Raw genomic sequence first — 19,414 nt, forward strand, 5'->3', positions numbered from 1 at the left:
ATTTACCACAGGTGGACTCCAATCAAGTTGTAGAAGCATCTGAAGGATGATCAATGGAAACAGGATGCACCTGAGCTCAATTTAGAGTCTCATAGCAAAGGGTCTGAATACCTATGTAAATAAGGTATTTGTTTTTTAGGTTTATTAGATTTGCAAACATTTATAAAAACCTGTTTTTGCTTTGTCATTATAAGATATTGTGTGTATATTGATGAGGAAAAAGTTGTATTTAATCAATTTTAGAATAAGGCTGTAACGTAACAAAATGTTGAAAAAGGAAAGGGATCTGAGTACTTTCCGAATGCACTGTATATGACACTATATGGCTGTGTTTAAAAGCAGACCAATTCTGATCTTTTTCCATGAATTGGTCTTTTGACCAATCAGATCAGCTCTTTTGCCAATAAATGGGCAAAAGATCAGAATTGGTCTGGCTGTGTGCAGCCTATGTGGTGATAAAATAGTGTTAGCAGTTGAAATCCAAGACAGTTTCATAACTGCACGTGCCTTGCTTTTGACCAAAGGTAACAGAATGAGTTTATCTATAGCTCGTTTTACAGACAACAATCATATAATATATCACGTCAGCAACTTTTTAAGTGACTTTGAAATATTCACCCACATCACAATCTAGGTAGCAGTTGTGAACATTTCCAATCCAAAGCCAAAAATATGGGACCAAATAAACACTCCACCAGCTGGTCACCTGGCTTGAACCCACTATTGTCTGTAGTTTCAAAAGTTTACAAGGGGGGCATTTAAAAAAACAAAACAAAGGTCAACAATGTGTCTCAACAAATTGAACTTCCCCTGCTCAAACAAACTGTCCCCTCATATCTACATTTCTTCAACCTGGCTGATGCTAGTAGGCCAGTGTTTAAGAGAACTATGTCAGTATGGTAACTGAAGGAAAAGCACATTTCCAGTTTTCGAAAATGTAACATTTGCAGCACAGGGGGCATTTTCTCCCTGTCTAGTGTCAAGTTGGCTGTCCAGGATAGACAATGGACCCTGGGAGTGGGGACTGAGGTTGAATTTCTTTTAAATTCGCTGTTACATTTCAGCTGAAGCTCAGGCCATGGTTACCGCATTTGGGGCACCGACCTCTGGGCATTTATAATGCTATTCTACACATTTGTCATGAGGCTAATAAAAAATGTTGCAGTTTTAAAGCTAATTTCCTGCAATTCTACACTTTTTGCCATGGGCAGAGATTTTTTTTGCTGTTTTATAGCTTATCTCATGCTTTTGTTCACATTTTGCCATGAGGCTGAGAAGATTTTGCCATTTTAAAGCAAATTTCCTGCTATTCTACACATTTTGCAGAGGCTGAAAGAAAACATTGCCGTTTTAAAGCAAATTTCCTACAATTCTACACATTTTGCTTTCATATACTATTTGGGGGCCCCCTGACCTCATGGGACCCCAACCCCCCCAAATGTATTTTTAGTTTTTGGGGGAATAGGGGGACACATGCCCTGTGTACCCGTTCGGTAATCCGTCCCTGCTTAGGCTCATTTGGATGGCTATCAGTTGCACTTGCTGTTTTACCGTATGTAAATTGAAAATGTTCAATGGTTACATTTTCAAAAGGTCAATGGATTTTAATATTCAACTTATTGGGAGAGCATTGAATGTTCTCTCGTGGTGTGACTGACAGTCATATGGACATTTCAAAGTCCCCATTATCAGGGACTGTACCAGCCTGTACCTGAAGCTTCAGAAGATGTTATTTATACTTAAATTAATTCAACTCTTAAAGCAAAGGTATTCCACTTAATCTGTTCTGATGGTAACTTTTTGTTGTCCCACCCGAAGGCCAGTCCTTGAGTCTTGCTTCAAATTTCAACCCTAAATCATAAGGCCCTCTGTGTTCTGAGCCAGGAGCCAATAAATATGTGCTGTATCCATTACTGTTAAACAACAGACAATTTCACAAGTTCTCTCATGTTACAAGTGTTTAACATTTACATGTTTAAGTCACAAAGTGAGCAGTAAGTGCCTGCAGACCTGCCTTATCAGTGTGGTGATGGGAATGATTCTCATCCAACTTTGTATTAATGTTTGTGATCAATCAAGTTGCAGATGGTACTGGTAAACTCACCAACTATCTTTAAAGATGCAAGGTCTTTTAGTATTTTGGTGCATTTTCACAAATTCCATACAATAGACGCTGCTGTACAATTGCCATTCATGTTGAATTAAATTAATTCTAATCAAGATTTTTTTTTTTTTTTTACAAAAATCATCTCATGCCGTTTCACTATGATGTTCTGACAATGTTCCAAATAATGACTTTCCAAATGTTTCAGAAAGTGAGTTCTCTTGGTTTAGAATTCATTTCATTTTTTAAATAAATAAATATACAATGCGACTCATGTTCGTTCTGTGCATTATGCTCTATTGGAATGTATACTACACATTGATTTAAATTGGGTGGTCTAGACTAAGGTTCAAGCGGTTGAAAGACCCAACAGACAACACAAACCTCACTCAACATATCAAATCTAATTTATTAAATACATGTACAAGAAAAGCCAGTGCAACTTAAATGGAAAAATAAAGCCCATGCAATAAATATGTGCAACACGTACATTCATTGTGATTAACATAATTTGACTTCTGTGAAAAACATGACTGCATATATAATTTCATTGGATAAACTTAAGTTCCAAGCCACAGAAGTCTTGATTAAATATAAACTACATGACCAAAAGTATGTGGAGACCTGCTCGTTGAACATCTCATTCCAAAATCATGGGCATTAATATGGAGTTGGTCCCCCCTTTGCTACTGTAACAGCCTCCACTCTTCTGGGAAGGCTTTCCACTAGATGTTGGAACACTGCTGCAGGGACATTCTTCCATTCGGGCATTAGTTAGGTCAGGCACTGATGTTGGGCGATTATGCTTGGCTCGCAGTCGGCGTTCCAATTCATTCCAAAGGTGTTCGATGTGGTTGGTCAGGGCTCAATGCAGGCCAGTAAAGTTCTTCCACACCAATCGACAAACCATTTCTGTATGGACCTCGCTTTGTGCACGGGGGCATTGTCATAATGAATCAGGAAAGGGCCTTCCCCAAACTGTTGCCACAAAGTTGGAAGCCTAGAATTGTCTAGAATGTCATTGTATGCTTTAGCGTTAAGATTTCCCTTTACTGGAACTAAGGGGCCTAGCCCGAACCATGAAAAACAGCCCCAGACTATTACTCCAAACTTTACAGTTTGCACTATGCAGTCGGGCAGGTAGCGTTCTCCTGGCATCCGCCAAACCCAGATTAGTCTGTCGGTATGCCAGATGGTGAAGTGTGATTCATCACTCCATAGAACGCGTTTCCACTGCTCCAGACTCCAATGTCGGCGAGCTTTACACCACTCCAGCTGACGCTTAGCATTGCGCATGGTGATGATCTTAGGCTTGTGTGGCTGCTCGGCCATGGAAACCCATTTCATGAAGCTCCTGACGAACAGTTCTTGTGTTGACGTTGCTTCCAGAGGCAGTTTGGAACTCTGTAGTGAGTGTTGCAACCGAGGACTGACGATTTTTACGTCTGTCCTCAGTATGTTTGTCTATGGAGATTACATGGCTGTGTGCTCAATTATATACACCTGTCAGCAATGGGTGTGGCTGAAATAGTTTGAAGGGGTGTCCACATACTTTTGTATATATAGTGTAGGTCTTACAGATGAACCTTATTACCTATGTACTGTCTGCAACTGATTACAATTTAGGCTTCTTTAGGTCTGAAGAGTTCCAAGTAAATCATGCCATAATAGTTTACTAGATACTTCAGACCAGTTACCAACTGACTTGTGGCGATCCACCCCCAGATACAGTGGCTATGGGAAGAGACTACCAACTACATTCAAATGTTAAAAGTATATACAAGTTGTGTTTGGACAGACCTATGACATGAATCTGATTATCTAACCTAGCCACCAGAATGTAGCAGAGCTTCAGCAGTAACACCATCACCTCCTCCAGCCGTGGTAAACACTAGCTGTCCAGGTCACAGACGGCCAATCCTTCATGCATGGATCAATCGCTGATTATGTTGAAATTGGCCAGCCTCCACCTTGACAATACATTGTCATTTATTTATTTTTTTACCTTTGCACACTAACTCTCAACACCCTCATTCGATCCTCAGTCCAAAGGCCCTACTTAATAAAGGGGAAGTTCCCTGATTTTTACATTTAAATTACTTATTTTCACTTTCTGTGCTTGTAGTTGATCGACAGTTTGTTTATTATATACGTTTCGTTGGAGAAAATTGACATTTCATATCACGTCAAAATCCCATTCTAAATTATGTTTCCGCTCTCAATTTTTATTTATTTCACTGTCCCAATAAATCCATATTTTTGTTGTAAACAGAACTATTCAAACATGGATTTATGGCACAGTGGACTTTTTTTTGAAACTGAGTAAAGAGACATTCAGAATGGGATTCTTATGTAATGTGGAGTGTTTTAGAGTGTTTTCTAATATGCTTTAGACATATTTGGATATTGCAAGTGATGACAACCAATTTTCTCTGTAAGTAAACAAAGAAAACAATTAAAAGTTTGGGAATCAACTACAAGAACAGAAAGAGTGAAAATAAGGCCACATGTAAAAATGGATGGACTTCCCCTACTTAAGTGGTCCAAACAGCTTCCTTTCCTCCCCTGGCCTTGAAGGAAAAGGAGATGAGGGAAGAGATGTCATTTTAAACGATAGGTGCTCAGCATCTAACAACAACGTGTGTGTAAATAAGTGCACTGGAATACCCAGCTGAGTGGATGTGTAATGCAGAGTTGAGCAAAGGAGCTGGTTGGAGTGGACCTAGGGTTGTAGTGCAGATGAGTGGGCTGTTTGAATGACGTGTGTCTGTTATCTGCGTATCCAGAGCCATCCGTTGAGCAGGCAGGCAGAAAGGAGCAGGGAGAAGAGCACCAGCTCCGTCTGTCTGCATTCAGCGTTCTGCCTTTCCAGACCCGCCAGGCGACGACTCATCTTCACCACCTGGACACGAGAGAGAAAGGTGCTGATCTGTTATAATCAAATCTTATTGGGGCCCATACACATATTTACAGATTGTATTGCGGGTGTAGCGAAATGCTTGTGTTCCTAATTCCAATAGTGCAGTAATATTTGGTATTTTATTAGGATCCCCATGAGCTGTTGCAAAAGCAGCAGCTACTCTTCCTGGAGTCCACATGAAACATGACATAATACAGAACATCATTAGACAAGAACAGCTCAAGGACAGAACTACATAGATTTTTAAAAAGGCACACGTAGCCTACATATCAATGCATACACACAAACTATCTAGGTAACATAGGGGAGAGGCGTTGTGCCGCGAGGTGTTGCTTCATCTGTTTTTGGAAACCAGCGTTGCTGTTTATTTGAGCAATATGAGATGGAAGTCCCACGCACTAAAGGCCCTATTTAATACTGTACGTTTTCTTGAATTTGTCCTGGATTTGGGGACTATGAAAAGACCCCTGGTGGCATAAGTGTGTGTGTCAGAGCTGTGTTTAAGTTGACTATGTAAACAATTTGGTATTTTCAACACACATACATTTTAAATTTTTTTCACCTTTAATTAACCAGGTTGGCCAGTTCTCATTTACAACTGCGACCTGGACAAGACAAATCAAAGCGACACAAACAACAACACAGAGTTACACATGGAATAAACAAATGTACAGTCAATAACACAAAAGGAAAAAAAAGTCTATATACAGTGTGTGCAAATGGCGTGAGGTGGTAAGGCAATAAATAGGCCATAGTAGCGAAGTAATTACCATTTAGAAATTAACACTGGAGTGATAGATGTGCAAGTAGAAATACTGGTGTGCAAAAAAGTAAATAAAAACAATATGGGGATGAGGTAGGTAGATTGGATGGGCTATTTACAGATGGGCTGTGTACAGCTGCAGCGATCTGTTAGCTGATGTTTAAAGTTAGTGAGGGAGATGAGATATAAGTCTCCAACTTCAGTGATTTTTGCAATTCGTTCCAGCCATTGGCAGCAGAGAACTGGAAAGAAAAGCAGCCAAACGAGGTGTTGGCTTTGGGGATTACCAGTGAGATATACCTGCTGGAGCGCGTGCTACGGGTGGGTGTTGTTATCGTGACCAGTGAGCTAAGGCAGAGCTTTACCTAGCAAAGACTTATAAATGACCTGGAGCCAGTGGGTCTGGCGACGAATATGTAGCGAGGGCCAGCCGACAAGAGCTTACAGGTCGGAGTGGTGGGTGGTATATATGGGGCTTTGGTGACAAAACGGATAGCACTGTGATAGACTGCATCCAGTTTGCTGAGTAGAGTGTTGGAGGCGATTTTGTAAATGACATCGCCAAAGTCGAGGATCGGTAGGATAGTCAGTTTTACGAGGGTATGTTTGGCAGAATGAGTGAAGGATGCTTTGTTACGAAATAGGAAGCCGATTCTAGATTTAATTTTGGATTGGAGATGTTTAATATGAGTCTGGAAGGAGAGTTTACAGTCTAGCCAGACACCTGGGTATTTGTAGTTGTCCACATATTCTAAGTCAGAACCGTCCAGAGTAGTGATGCTAGTCGGGCGGGCGGGTAGCGATCGGTTGAAAAGCATGCAAGAAGGGCCAGATGTATACAGAATGCTGTCGTCTGCGTAGAGGTGGATCAGGGAATCACCCGTAGCAAGAGCGACATCGTTGATATATACAGAGAAAAGAGTCAGCCCGAGAATTGAACCCTGTGGTACCCCCATAGAGACTGCCAGAGGTCCGGACAACAGGCCCTCCGATTTTACACACTGAACTCTGTCTGAGAAGTAGTTGGTGAACCAGGCAAGGCAGTCATTTGAGAAACCAAGGCTGTTGAGTCTGCCGATAAGAATACGGTGATTGACAGAGTCGAAAGCCTTGGCCAGGTCGATGAAGATGGCTGCACAGTACTGTCTTTTATCGATGGCGATTATGATATCGTTTTTAGGACCTTGAGCGTGGCTGAGGTACACCCATGACCAGCTTGGAAACAGGATTGCACAGCAGAGAAGGTACGGTGGGATTCGAAATGGTCAGTGATCTGTTTATTAACTTGGCTTTTGAAGACTTTAGAAAGGCAGGGCAGGATGGATATTGGTCTGTAACAGTTTGGGTCTATAGTGTCACCGCCTTTGAAGAGGGGGATGACCGCGGCAGCTTTCCAATCTTTAGGGATCTCGGACGATACGAAAGAGAGGTTGAACAGACTGGTAATAGGGGTTGCAACAATGGCGGCGGATAATTTTAGAAAGAAAGGGTCCAGATTAGCCCAGCTGATTTGTATAGGTCCAGGTTTTGCAGCTCTTTCAGAACATCTGCTATCTGGATTTGGGTGAAGGAGAAGCTGGGGAGGCTTGGGCAAGTAGCTGCAGGGGGTTGCGGAGCTGTTGGCCGGGGTTGGGGTAGCCAGGAGGAAGGCATGGCCAGCCATAGAGAAATCCTTATAGAAATTCTATATTATCATGGAGTTATCGGTCGTGAGAGTGTTGCCTAGCTTCAGTGCAGTGGGCAGCTGGGAGGAGGTGCTCTTGTTCTCCATGGACTTTAGTGTCCCAAAACCTTTTGGAGTTAGAGCTACAGGATGCAAATTTCTGTTTGGAAAAGCTAGCCTTTGCTTTCCTGACTGCATGTACTGGTTCCTGACTTCCCTGAAAAGTTGCATATCGCGGGAACTATTCGATGCTAGTGCAGTCCGCCACAGGATGTTTTTGTGCTGGTTGAGGGCAGTCAGGTCTGGAGTGAACCAAGGGCTATATCTGTTCTTAGTTCTACATTTTTTGAAAGGGGCATGCTTATTTAAGATGGTGAGGAAATTACTTTTTAAGAACGACCAGGCATCCTCAACCGACGGGATGAGGTCAATGATTCCTATAAAATAATATCTAACAAGTCACAACAATACACAAAAATCTAAAAGTAAAATGGAATTAAGAAACATATAAATATTAGGATGAGCATTGTCGGAGTGGCATTGACTAAAATACAGTAGAATAGAATACAGTATATACACATATGAAGTTACTATGTAAGCATTATTAAAGTGACTAGTGTTCCATTATTAAAGTGACCAGTGATTCCATGTCTATGTATACAGGGCAGCAGACTCTAAGGTGCAGGGTTGAGTAACCGGGTGGTAGCCGGCTAGTGATGACTATTTAACAGTCTGATGGCCTTGAGATTGAAAAACAGCTTCTGTCTCTCGGCCCCAGCTTTGATGCCTTGTACTGACCTCACCTTCATGATAGCGGGCTGAACAGGCCATGGATTGGGTGGTTGATGTCCTTGATGATCTTTTTGGCCTTCCAGTGACATCGCGTGTAGTAGGTGTCCTGGAAGGCAGGGAGTGTGCCCCCGGTGATGCGCTGGGCAGACCTGGTGCTGGGCGCACCACCCTCTGGAGAGCCCTGAGGTTGAGATTGGTGCAGTTGCCGTACCAGGCGGTGATACAGCCCGACAGAATGCTCTCAATTATGCATCTGTAAAAGTTTGTGAGGGTCTTAGGGGCCAAGCCACATTTTTTCAGCCTCCTGAGGTTGAAGAGGTGCCGTTGTGCCTTCTTCACCACACTGTGTGGGTGGACCATTTTGATCGTCAGTGATGTGTACGCCGAGGAACTTGAAGCTTTCCACCTTCACTGCGGTCCCGTCAATGTGGATAGGGGCGTGCTCCCTCTGCTTTATCCTGAAGTCCACGATCAGCTCCTTCGTTTGTTGACGTTGAGGGAGAGGTTATTTTCCTGGCACCACTCTGCCAGGGCCCTCATCTCCTCCCTGTAGGCTGTCTTGTCATTGTTGGTAATCAGGCAAACTATAGTTGTGTTGTCTGCAAACTTGATGATCGAGTTGGAGGATTGTGTGTGGCCACACAGTCATGGGTGAACAGGTGGTATAGGAGGGGGCTGAGTACACATCCTTGTGGGGCCCCTGTGTTGAGGATCAGTGAAGTGGAGATGTTTCCTACCTTCACCACCTGGGGGCGGGCCTTCAGGAAATCCAGGTCTCAGTTGCAGAGGGCAGGGTTCAAACCCAGGACTCCGAGCTTGATAAGCTTGGAGGGTATTATAGTGTTGAAAGCTGAGCTAGTCAATGAACAGCATTCTTAAATAGGTATTCCTCTTGTCCAGGTGGGATAAGGCAGTGTACAGTCCAATGGTGATTGCATCGTCTGTAGATCTATTGGGGCGGTGAGCAAATTGAAGTGGGTCTAGGGTCAGGTAAGGTAGAGGTCATATGATCCTTAACTAGCCTCTCAAAGCACTTCATGATGACCGAAGCAGGTGCTATGGGGTGATAGTCAGTTCAGTTACTTTTGCATGTTGGGTACAGGAACAATAGTGGACATCTTGAAGCAAGTGGGGACAGCAGACTGTGATAGGGAGAGATTGAATATGTCCGTAAACACTCCAGCCAGCTGGTCTGCGCATGCTCTGAGAACGCGGCTAGGGATACCGTCTGGGCTGGCAGCCTTGCGAGTGTTAACAGGCTTAATGTCTTACTCATGTCGGCCACGAAGAATGAGAGCCCACAGTCCCTGGGAGCAGGCTGTGTCGATGGCACTGTGTTATCCTCAAAGCGGGCGAAGAAGATGTTCAGCTTGTCTGGGAGCAAGACGTTGGTGTCCGCTTTTCCCTTTGTAATCCGTGATTGTCAGTAGACCCTGCCACATACGTCTCGTGTCAGCCGTTGAACTGCGACTCCACTGTCTCTGTACTGACGTTTTGCCTGTTTGATTGCCTTACGGAGGGAATAACTACACTGTTTGTATCTGGCCATATTCCCAGTCACCTTGCCATGGTTAAATGCGGTGGTTCGCGCTTTCAGCTTAGTGCGAATGCTGCCATCTATCCACGGTTTCTGGTTTGGGTAGGTTTTAGTCGTCACAGTGGGAACAATATCCCCTACACACTTCCTAATGAACTCTGTCACCGTGTCCGTGTATACATCAACGATATTATCCGAGGCTACCCATAACATATCCCAGTCCGCGTGATCAAAACAATCTTGAAGCATGGATTCAGATTGGTCAGACCAGCGTTGAATAGTCCTTAGCACAGGTACTTCCTGTTTGAGTTTCTGCCTATAGGAAGGGAGGAGCAAAATGGAGTCGTGAACTGATTTGCCGAAGGGAGGGACTTTGGCCTTCCCATCCCGGACGAGAGAATAGCAGTGGTCAAGTGTTTTCCCAGCACAAGTACTGCAGTCAATGATTTGATTGAACTTTGGTTGCGTTTTCCTCATTTGGTTTGTTAAAATCCCCAGCTACAATAAATGCGGCCTCAGGATATGTGGTTTCCAGTTTGCATGAAGTCCAGTGTAGTTCCTTGAGGGCTGTCGTGGTATCGGCTTGAGGGGGAATATACACATCTGTGACTATAACCGAATAGAATTCTTTTGAGAGGTAATACCGTCGGCATTTGATTGAGAGGTGGTATTCTAGGTTGGGTAAACAAAAGGACTTGAGTTTCTGTACGTTATCACAAATCACACCATGAGTGGTTAATCATGAAACACACCACCACCAATCTTCCCGGAGAGTTCTTTATTCCTGTCTGCGCGGTGTACTGAGAACCCAGTTGGCTGTAGGGATGGAGACAGTATATCCGGAGAGAGCCATGATACCGTGAAACAGAGTATGTCACAGTCCCTGCTGTCTCTCTGGTAGGAGATCCTCGCCCTGAGCTCGTCTAGTTTATTGTCCAGAGACTGAACATTAGCGAGTAATATACTCGGAAGCGGTGGATGGTGTGCCCCCCCCTCCTGAGTCAGACGAGAGGTCCACTCTGATTACCTCTTCACCGCCAGCAGCATCTTGGAGCAACCTCTGGAATAAGTTCAATTGCCCTGGGGTGTGCAAACAAAGGATCCAATTCGGGAAAGTCGTATTCCTGGTCGTAATGCTGGTGAGTTACCGCCGCTCTGATATCCAAGAGTTCTTTCCGGCTGTATGTAATAACACAAAAAAACATTCTGGGCTAATAGTTTAAGAAATAACAGACACAAAAACAAAATACTGCAAAGTTGCTGAGGAGCTAGAAGCAGAGCTGCCATGTCTGTCGGTGCCATCTTACTCATTATACTGTAAGTAACCGATTATTTTTACACAGCATTTGGCGTAGTGTAAAGATGGCCTCAATTTCTGAGCCTGTTTGAGAAAAGACAACTTACATAAATACAACATGCAAGTATCCATAACACAAGCAATATTAGTGGCTCAACAATGGCCAGAAGAAAATATAGATATGGCTTCTGGCTCCATCTACTGGTAAAACACTGGCTACACAACCTGCCGGCATGGACAGAACCAAAGAGCAAGACAACACTAACAGTAAAGGGGTAATTAGCCTGCTTACCTGTCTCCTGAGTACGATGAACTCCACAGCTGCGGCACTTCCCTCATCATCTGGGCTCATCCAGGAGTCCTGCATGGCACTGCCAACCACACACACAGGGATACATGTAAATGGCGCATGCACACACCACACTTAAATACTTTAGGCTTCTGAAATTAGGGTTTCTTCAAACCCCGGAACACACCCAATAACAGTAAATGGCTTGCCAGAACTTTATCACCTTTTCCTGGCTGGTTCGACGTACACAGGGGGTGCCTCAACCACAGCAGTCGTTGGGTGTTCAGGATAACTGAACCTTTAAACCAGGGAGAGACCACAGTCTGCAAAGGGGCCTTCAACACAAGGCAGAGGAACAACAGGGAGGGACCCAGAAAGAGGAAAAAGCAACCAGAGGACAACAAAAGCCAGCATAAAGCAGTAGTAGGATGAAGTTGCCCCATGGATGCTGATCTAAGGTCAGTATTATGGGAGGGTGAGCTGATCAAAGATCTGTGCCTACTGGAAACTTCTACCCGAGGCAAGAGCAAAGCAGGAAGAAGTGACAAGCAGAGTTTAGAGTGCTTCGGGACAGTTCATCAAGGTAAAGGATTAGTCAGTAATTGCTTAACACTATGATTCAACAAAAGTTGTGAGTAATGGAAGTTATCATGAAGAAAATAATGTATCCTTAATCTCGAAGTAAAGGCTTTGAGACAGAATCCATATCTTGAAGAAAAAGCCTTGCAGAGAAAATTTAAATTACTAGTGCAAGGACAGACATGCAAGCCAAAGCAAGGAAGGAATGGAAGGAGGTTAGGTGCCATTTGTCAAGATTTAGGAGTGGGTAGGCAGGGGTCACTCAGGACGGGGAAGGTAGGAGTTGCCCCTAGCCCCTAACCTGTATTTCTGTGTGACAGTCTGTAGGAGGCGCTGTGAGGCCTGCTGGCCCAGTTCCTTGGCGGCCTGTAGCATGGTCGTTGGGGACAGGTGGCTGGGTGGGATGGCAGGGAGCCCCAGGGGCATGGGCAGGGGGTTTGCAGCAGCAGAGGAGCACTTAGGGGGGCGTCCTGCACTGCAGCGACTATAACAGTCACGAGGGAGGGGTGGGTAGAGTCACCACAAAAGACAGAGGTTAGACAGAGAGGGGAACAACTGTTACCAAGCATGTGACAAGGCCACATACGCCACATAACTTCAATTGACTCACATGACTGACTGTCTACCTGGCTTCACGCTGCCTCAAATATAACCTACATACAGTTCAAGTCGGAAGTTTACATTCACCTTAGCCAAATACATTTATACTAAGTTTTCACAATTCCTGACATTTAATCCTAGTAGAAATTCCTTGTCTTAGGTCAGTAAGGATCACCACTTTATTTTAAGAATGTGAAATGTCAGAATAATAGTAGAGAATGAATTATTTCAGCTTTTTTTCTTTCATCACATTCCCAGTGGGTCAGAAGTTTACGTACACTCAATTAGTATTTGGTATCACTGCCTTTAAATTGTTTAACCTGGGTCAAACGTTTTGGGTAGCCTTCCACAAGCTTCCCACAATAAGTTGGGTGAATTTTGGCCCATTCCTCCTGACAGAGCTGGTGTAACTAAGTCAGGTTTGTAGGCCTCCTTGCTCACACACGCTTTTTCAGTTCTGCCCACAAATGTTCTATGGGATTTAGGTCAGGGCTTTGTGATGGCCACTCCAATACCTTGACTTTGTTGTCCTTAAGCCATTGTGCCACAACTTTGGAAGTATGCTTGGGGTCATTGTCCATTTGGAAGACCCATTTGCAACCAAGCTTTAACTTCCTGTCTGATGTCTTGAGATGTTGCTTCAATAAATCCACATAACTGTCCTCCCTCATGATGCCATCTATTTTGTGAAGTGCACTAGTCCCTCCTGCAGCAAAGCACCCCCACAACATGATGCTGCCACCCCCGTGCTTCACGGTTGGGATGGTGTTCTTCGGCTTGCAAGCCTCCCCCTTTTTCCTCTAAACATAATGATGGTCATAATAAATGGCCAAACAGTTTTATTTTTGTTTCATCAGACCAGAGGACATTTCTCCAAAAAGTACGATCTTTGTCCCCATGTGCAGTTGCAAACCGGAGTCTGGCGTTTTTTTAATGGCTGTTTAGGAGCAGTGGCTTCTTCCTTGCTGAGTGGCCTTTCAGGTTATGTCGATATAGGACTCGTTTTACTGTCGATATAGATACATTTGTACCTGTTTCCTCCAGCATCTTCACAAGGTCCTTTGCCGTTGTTCTGGGATTGATTTGCACTTTTCGCACCGAAGTACGTTCATCTCTAGGAGAAAGAATGCGTCTTCTTCCTGAGTGGTATGACGGCTGCGTGGTCCCATGGTGTTTATACTTGCGTACCATTGTTTGTACACATGAACGTGGTACCTTCAGGCGTTTGGAAATTTATCCCAAGGATGAACCAGACTTGTGGAGGTCTACAATTTTTTTTCTGAGGTCTTAGCTGATTTCTTTTGATTTTCCCATGATGTCAAGCAAAGAGGCACTGAGTTTGAAGGTAGACCTTGAAATAAATCCACAGGTATACCTCCAATTGACGTAAATAATGTAAATTAGCCTATTAGAAGCTTCTAAAGCCATGACATAATTTTCTGGAATTTTCCAAGCTGTTTAAAGGCACAGTCAACTTAGTGTATGTAAACTTCTGACCCACTGGAATTGTGATACAGTGAATTATAAGTGAAATAATCTGTCTGTAAACAATTGTTGGAAAAATTACTTGTGTAATGCACAAAGTAGATGTCCTAACCGACTTGCCAAAACTATAGTTTGTTAACAAGAAATTTGTGGAGTCGTTGAAGAACGAGTTTTAATGACTCCAACCTAAGTGTACGTAAACTTCCAACTTCAACTGTAGAAGGAGAGGCTAGAGATGAGAGGAACCAATGTTTGTCTCCCTCCGCTGGAAACACAAGTCAAAAGGAGGAGGACATAGCAGTATGGGCCTCAGGCAGTGCAAAGTCAATAGAATTTAGAGTGTCCCAAGCCGACAATGCAACTTTTCCTTTGTGCCTTTCTGAAAGGTTCCAGGTTTGAAAGGGCAGGCAAGCGTTGTGTTGAAAGACTGAACAAGGGTAAAAATAATGCTACTATGCTTACATACAGCCAAGTTGTTTCATACACAAGGTGATAAAAACCAACAAACGTTGTGTTTTAAAGTGAAGTGTTCTGAAAACATTCAGCACCATGTGTTTTGGGAGCTTTTTTTCTCCGCTTATCAGGAAGCGTTGGACATGTAATCCCCCTCGCTGGTCCAAGGAAAGAGCTGGATTGTTATAATGACATTCACAGGCTTCCCAAAAGGAGTTAATTAGTGTTTAACCCAATGTGTCTTGTACTTACAAGGTGGGGGTGTGCAGTGCCTGTTTGGAGTTGGAGATGTCAGTGTCACTCCTGCCAAAAGCCTGGTCACTGTAGGACCTCCGCAGGGGACTCTGTCACAGGAGAGAGAAAGAGTAACATGAGTTAGATGGTGAGGGTAGGACCAGATGGAAGCTGCTGGGAATGTTTCAATCCAGGTGGTGTCTGCATATTGAATCATTTAAACAGCTCTGAAGAATGATACTCTGAGCAATGGCTTAACACTGCATGCATCAGTCACACTACACTCATCCAATTATTGTCAGACAACTTGTTCCCAAACAAAAAGTCCAGTCTGCAGTCTCACATACCTGCACTGGTTCCCTCATGTAGGGGTCTCTGTCCCAGGCACCTTGCTGCTGTGCCTCCCATGCAAGCCCCAGGGGGAGAGCTGAGTTGTGCTTGGATGGCGTGAACAGTGGACGGGGGCTCATGTCCGGGGCATCTATTAGTAAGTCAGAGGTATCAGAACACTGAGATGTGAAAGGAACTCACACAAAGATCCCATGACTGCTCCGACTCAAATCTTGAGAAAATCTAAAGAGCTTTATATCCAGCATTGTAAAGTGGCTAAAGGAGTTGTTCTTCTGACCTGTCTCCATTCTATCCCAACTCCACTTCTAACTTAAATACTTCCCAGTTTGTATTTATTAATAGGCCTACCTACAGACCAGACATGCACCCACCTGTGAGAGACAGCCTGTCTGGGATGTGCATGCTATAGGAAGCGGGACGCTCAGCACGCCCCTGCCTCGCCTCTTCCCCTCCCTGTCCCATGCCTGGCCCCACTCTCAGCCGGTCCGGGACACGCATCTTCTGGTTGATGGCCTCAGAGAAGACCGGGTCACGGCCGCCACGCACCTGGGAAACATCACCCCGAAACCCCGAAGAGGCCATGGTAGCACTAACAGCTGCTGTGGTAAGTAAAAAATGTCACAACTTTTGAATTCACAGTACATCTCTGAAAAGACTATACTACCCCTGTAAGACTATAGTTGGATGGAGTTAGCTAGCTGATTAGGCAACAGGATTAGTCAAATTTGAGTATGTTGGTTTTCCTGCAGTGTGGATTAGCTGTAACTATCACTTAATCTAGGGGCATGTAAAGTCAAAGCAGAATGCAGGCAGCTCAATTCATTTCAATTAGATGTGAGAACTACGTAGCTAGGTACTAAACACTAGGTATTGAATTTGAGTTCTTGTTCATACATCAAAGTATTTATGTCTGGATAACTATGGCTGAAGACAATTGTTGTAGGTCGTCAAAATAGATGTGAGAAAAACTAATGATAAGCTAAGTCGCTAGCTAAATCAACAAGTTGGTTTTAATGTAAACCAGTGTTGACATACTTGTGGCCAGTCAGCTAGCAAGCATAGCCATCTAGCCTGAAAGAGCTGTCAACTAACGTTAGCATTGAAAATAAGAATTTGTTCTTAACTGACTTGCCAAGTTAAATAAAGGTAAAATAAAAAATAAAAAAACCTAACGTTAGCTACTTGTTGCACTCAAACACCAAGGGCTATATCTACCAAGGGGCTAACGCGCTAGCTACTAATCTGTTTTCCATCATCATGCTTTGATCATTATCCTGTTCTCGTCACACTTTCTACATCAAAATAACCCAAATAAATTCAAAATATAGTTAGCTAGAAAGATGACTGACCTGAGGAGTAACTTGCAGGTCAGCGCTCTTTGGCCAGCTAACTAGTAGCTTTAGCCGCTAGCTTATCAGTTAGCATGCGAGCTAAATCTGATAGCCAAATGAGGTCAAGTTGGTCATCTAAGTTATCACGAAGTCCGCAGCAATGTTGACATTATCTTTGAAAACGTAGCTACACAGTTTATCAACACAAACTATGTATCTAGCTACCTAAACTTTATAAAGTTGACATTAGCTAGCTAGCAGGCTACCCTACTAACCTTCACTGCGAAGCGCTGCAAAAATGTTGACAACAGACCGCCCCCTTTCGCTGGGTTGACGCACGCAACCGTCTGTGATTGGTGGGTTAGGGAAATTGACGTGTCTTCACATATCCATTCGACAGGCTCAAACATGATGGATATTAAAATACTCTTTATAGATATAAAGTTTACATTCTGTAACGGTGAATGGTCTTCAATGGTAAACTAGGCCTGTCAACTATTTCAAATGGGCATTTTATTCAACAGCAAATACGAGACAGATGGCCATTTGTTTCAGTGAACTTTCAAATGTAACAACTTTACATTTTCTGAATAAAAATGCTTTATGCCAATGTAAAATGTAAAAATGTATTCAACAGCAAATCATCTGGGCAAATAATGTTATTTATATTGCATGAAAAGACAAATCAAAATCAGTATTCAATGGTAAAAAATGCAAATGAAAAACACAAAAATAACAACAACAGGAAACACATTTTGAAAAAATAATGACACAGTTCTTTATATTCTCACAGCAGGAAATGTTGTAAAAAGGTGTAGAAAGGTATTTCTTGAAGAAATGTGCGTGTGCTTGCTTCAGCTGTAGTATGTAGTTACGTATGGGGAATAACAGTAGTACCTTTAGCAAGTACATTAATTATTACCATATTATTACTTCTTAATTCCTGCTATGAGGGTCAGGTCCCACCAACCTTTCTTTCCAAGGCGTTACAGTTAAAACATTAACCTACATCAGTGCAGGATCCTCAGAGGAGGAAGGAGAGGACCAACCTCCTCAGTGAAATTCCTAAAAATAAAATTAGTGAAACATTAAAAAAGTTATAGTTTTTAGATAAAACTATACTAAATATATTAAAATGTCACCAAATAATTGGTTAAAACACACTGTTTTGCAATGAAAGTCTACTGTAGCCTCAACAACACAATGTCGGGTAGCATCATGGTGTAGCCAGAGGACAGCTAGTTTCTGTACTCCTCTGGGTACATTGACAATACAAAACCTAGGAGGCTGGTGGTTCTCACCCCCATCCATAGACTTAGTAATTATGACAACTTCCGGAGGAGGTCCTCCATCCTATCAGAGCTCTTCCAGCATGTACTGACATGTTGTCCACCCACTCAAAGGATCAGAGAATTAATATTGTACTGAAAGCATAAGCAACAGCTATCTAGCACTGCAGTGCATAAAATGTGGTGAGTAGTTGACTCAAAAAGAGAGAAAGCCAGTAGTTGAACAGTTTTGAACTAATTCATTCATTCAAAAATGAAGGAGAAGAGAGAGAGAGGGAGAGAGAGATAGCTAAATGTTGTATTTTTTCCCCTTTCCCTTTCACTTATTTAGCTAGAAAATGCAGCTAGCTAGTTTAGCCTACTCAAACACCCAGCTCAAACAGAGAGTGTTAGCTAGCTGGCTATGGCTATCCAACAAGTCAAGATAAGCTTTTGGTGTTATTAATTTCTTGCCACTGGGGCCCGCCAATGTTACTGCTAAACTGCTTGCTGCTGACTATATACTGTACTGCATGATTGTAGCAGGTTTACTAACACCTTAATTCTAGTAGCTTTGTTGACTATGACATTAATATGGTGACAACTATGTAGGCTGTGTGTAGCAGTTAGTTATGAAGGTTTGGCATGGAAAGTTTTTTTTCGCCTGGTCACAGACAGCTGATGTGTTGTGCACTGAAGCGCCCAAGTGAGGGGAAAAGGTGGGAGGAGGAGAGCGCATAGATGTGAGAAGGAATTATACAGTGATCAAAGGGTTCATGCTGTTTGCATGTGGCAGCTATGAAAGTGAACTGTGTTGAAGAAGAACTTTTCTTAAACGGAAGCAAACAGAATGAAATGGGGATAAACGTACCTGAATTTGTCCAATAGAAATTCGCGTTTGCAGCTGTTGGACTAATGACTACACCTTAGATCAGCTAGGCGGTGTGCAAGGCAGAATTGAATGTGTCAATATCTGTCACCTTGATTACTCAAATTTCTCTCGATCTGTACACCTAAGTTGTAAACATTCATTCTTAGGCTAGGTTGTAGCAACCTCATGATGGGTTTAGGGACATTTTGAGTATCATGTAGTAGCCCAAACCTATCGATGTTACATTGAGCTGGGTAAATGGAATATGAATGACAGTCATCCAATATGCTGTAATAAAAAGAAGGGCATGCTCATAAAAAAATATTTTTCCTCCCTCATCTTAAACGGCACCGACCTCCACTGATCTACATTCAATGCAGCTAAGGAACTCCATAATTAGTTCCAAGACTGAAGTTGGATTGGAACACCTTTGGAAAGTATCTCAATGGAAACAAGGCACACCCTTCCATTTTGAAGGCAGTGTCTCTGAGTAGACTCCTGGCAGTGTGACTCCAGATACAGACGGTGACATGGAGACATCTCAACAAAGCTACGTGTGTCAAGATATATTTCAAATATATATATTGTCAAATATGTGAGTCATTGAAAGTGTCAGAGTATGAGGACTTAATGTACATTTTACCTGAGATGAACATTTTACCTGAGAAACTTTGTGGACATTCGTGTTTATGCTTTCTTGTGTGCAGCTCACATCACGTTGAGGTAGGTTATGCAAATTCGCCGGAAAATCATAAATTATGGCAAGGACTAACTCTCACTGTTCAGTGTAATAAATTACGCTCAATTATTTGATTAAGGCAACGGGTATTGTATTGCCATTCACTTTCCTTTCATCACACGCTGTCACGTCCTGACC

The 19,414-nt window shown here is 43.0% G+C and overlaps 1 protein-coding gene across 5 annotated transcripts; it reads right to left on the reverse strand.

The window, feature by feature from the left end:
* Nucleotides 1–2,493: 2,493 nt before the first annotated feature.
* LOC106603472 (transmembrane gamma-carboxyglutamic acid protein 3) lies at nt 2,494–16,715 on the reverse strand. Of its 5 annotated transcripts, XM_014197208.2 has the most exons (9): nt 16,417–16,715; nt 15,439–15,666; nt 15,064–15,197; nt 14,735–14,826; nt 12,246–12,428; nt 11,589–11,663; nt 11,369–11,447; nt 5,587–5,629; nt 2,494–5,006 (listed from the first exon to the last, which is right to left on the reverse strand). In XM_014197208.2, exons 2-9 carry the CDS (start codon nt 15,647–15,649, stop codon nt 4,957–4,959), a joined length of 867 nt encoding a protein of 288 aa, XP_014052683.2. In that variant the 5' UTR covers nt 15,650–15,666; nt 16,417–16,715; the 3' UTR covers nt 2,494–4,956. The 5 variants fall into 5 exon arrangements, with proteins under 5 accessions (XP_014052683.2, XP_014052682.2, XP_045573102.1 ...); XM_014197207.2 differs by lacking the exon at nt 5,587–5,629; XM_045717146.1 differs by lacking the exon at nt 5,587–5,629 and having other exon boundaries at nt 15,439–15,663; nt 16,417–16,714.
* Nucleotides 16,716–19,414: the final 2,699 nt, after the last annotated feature.

The sequence above is a fragment of the Salmo salar genome, chromosome ssa04 (assembly GCF_905237065.1).
Source record: "Salmo salar chromosome ssa04, Ssal_v3.1, whole genome shotgun sequence".
NCBI lineage: Eukaryota > Metazoa > Chordata > Actinopteri > Salmoniformes > Salmonidae > Salmo > Salmo salar.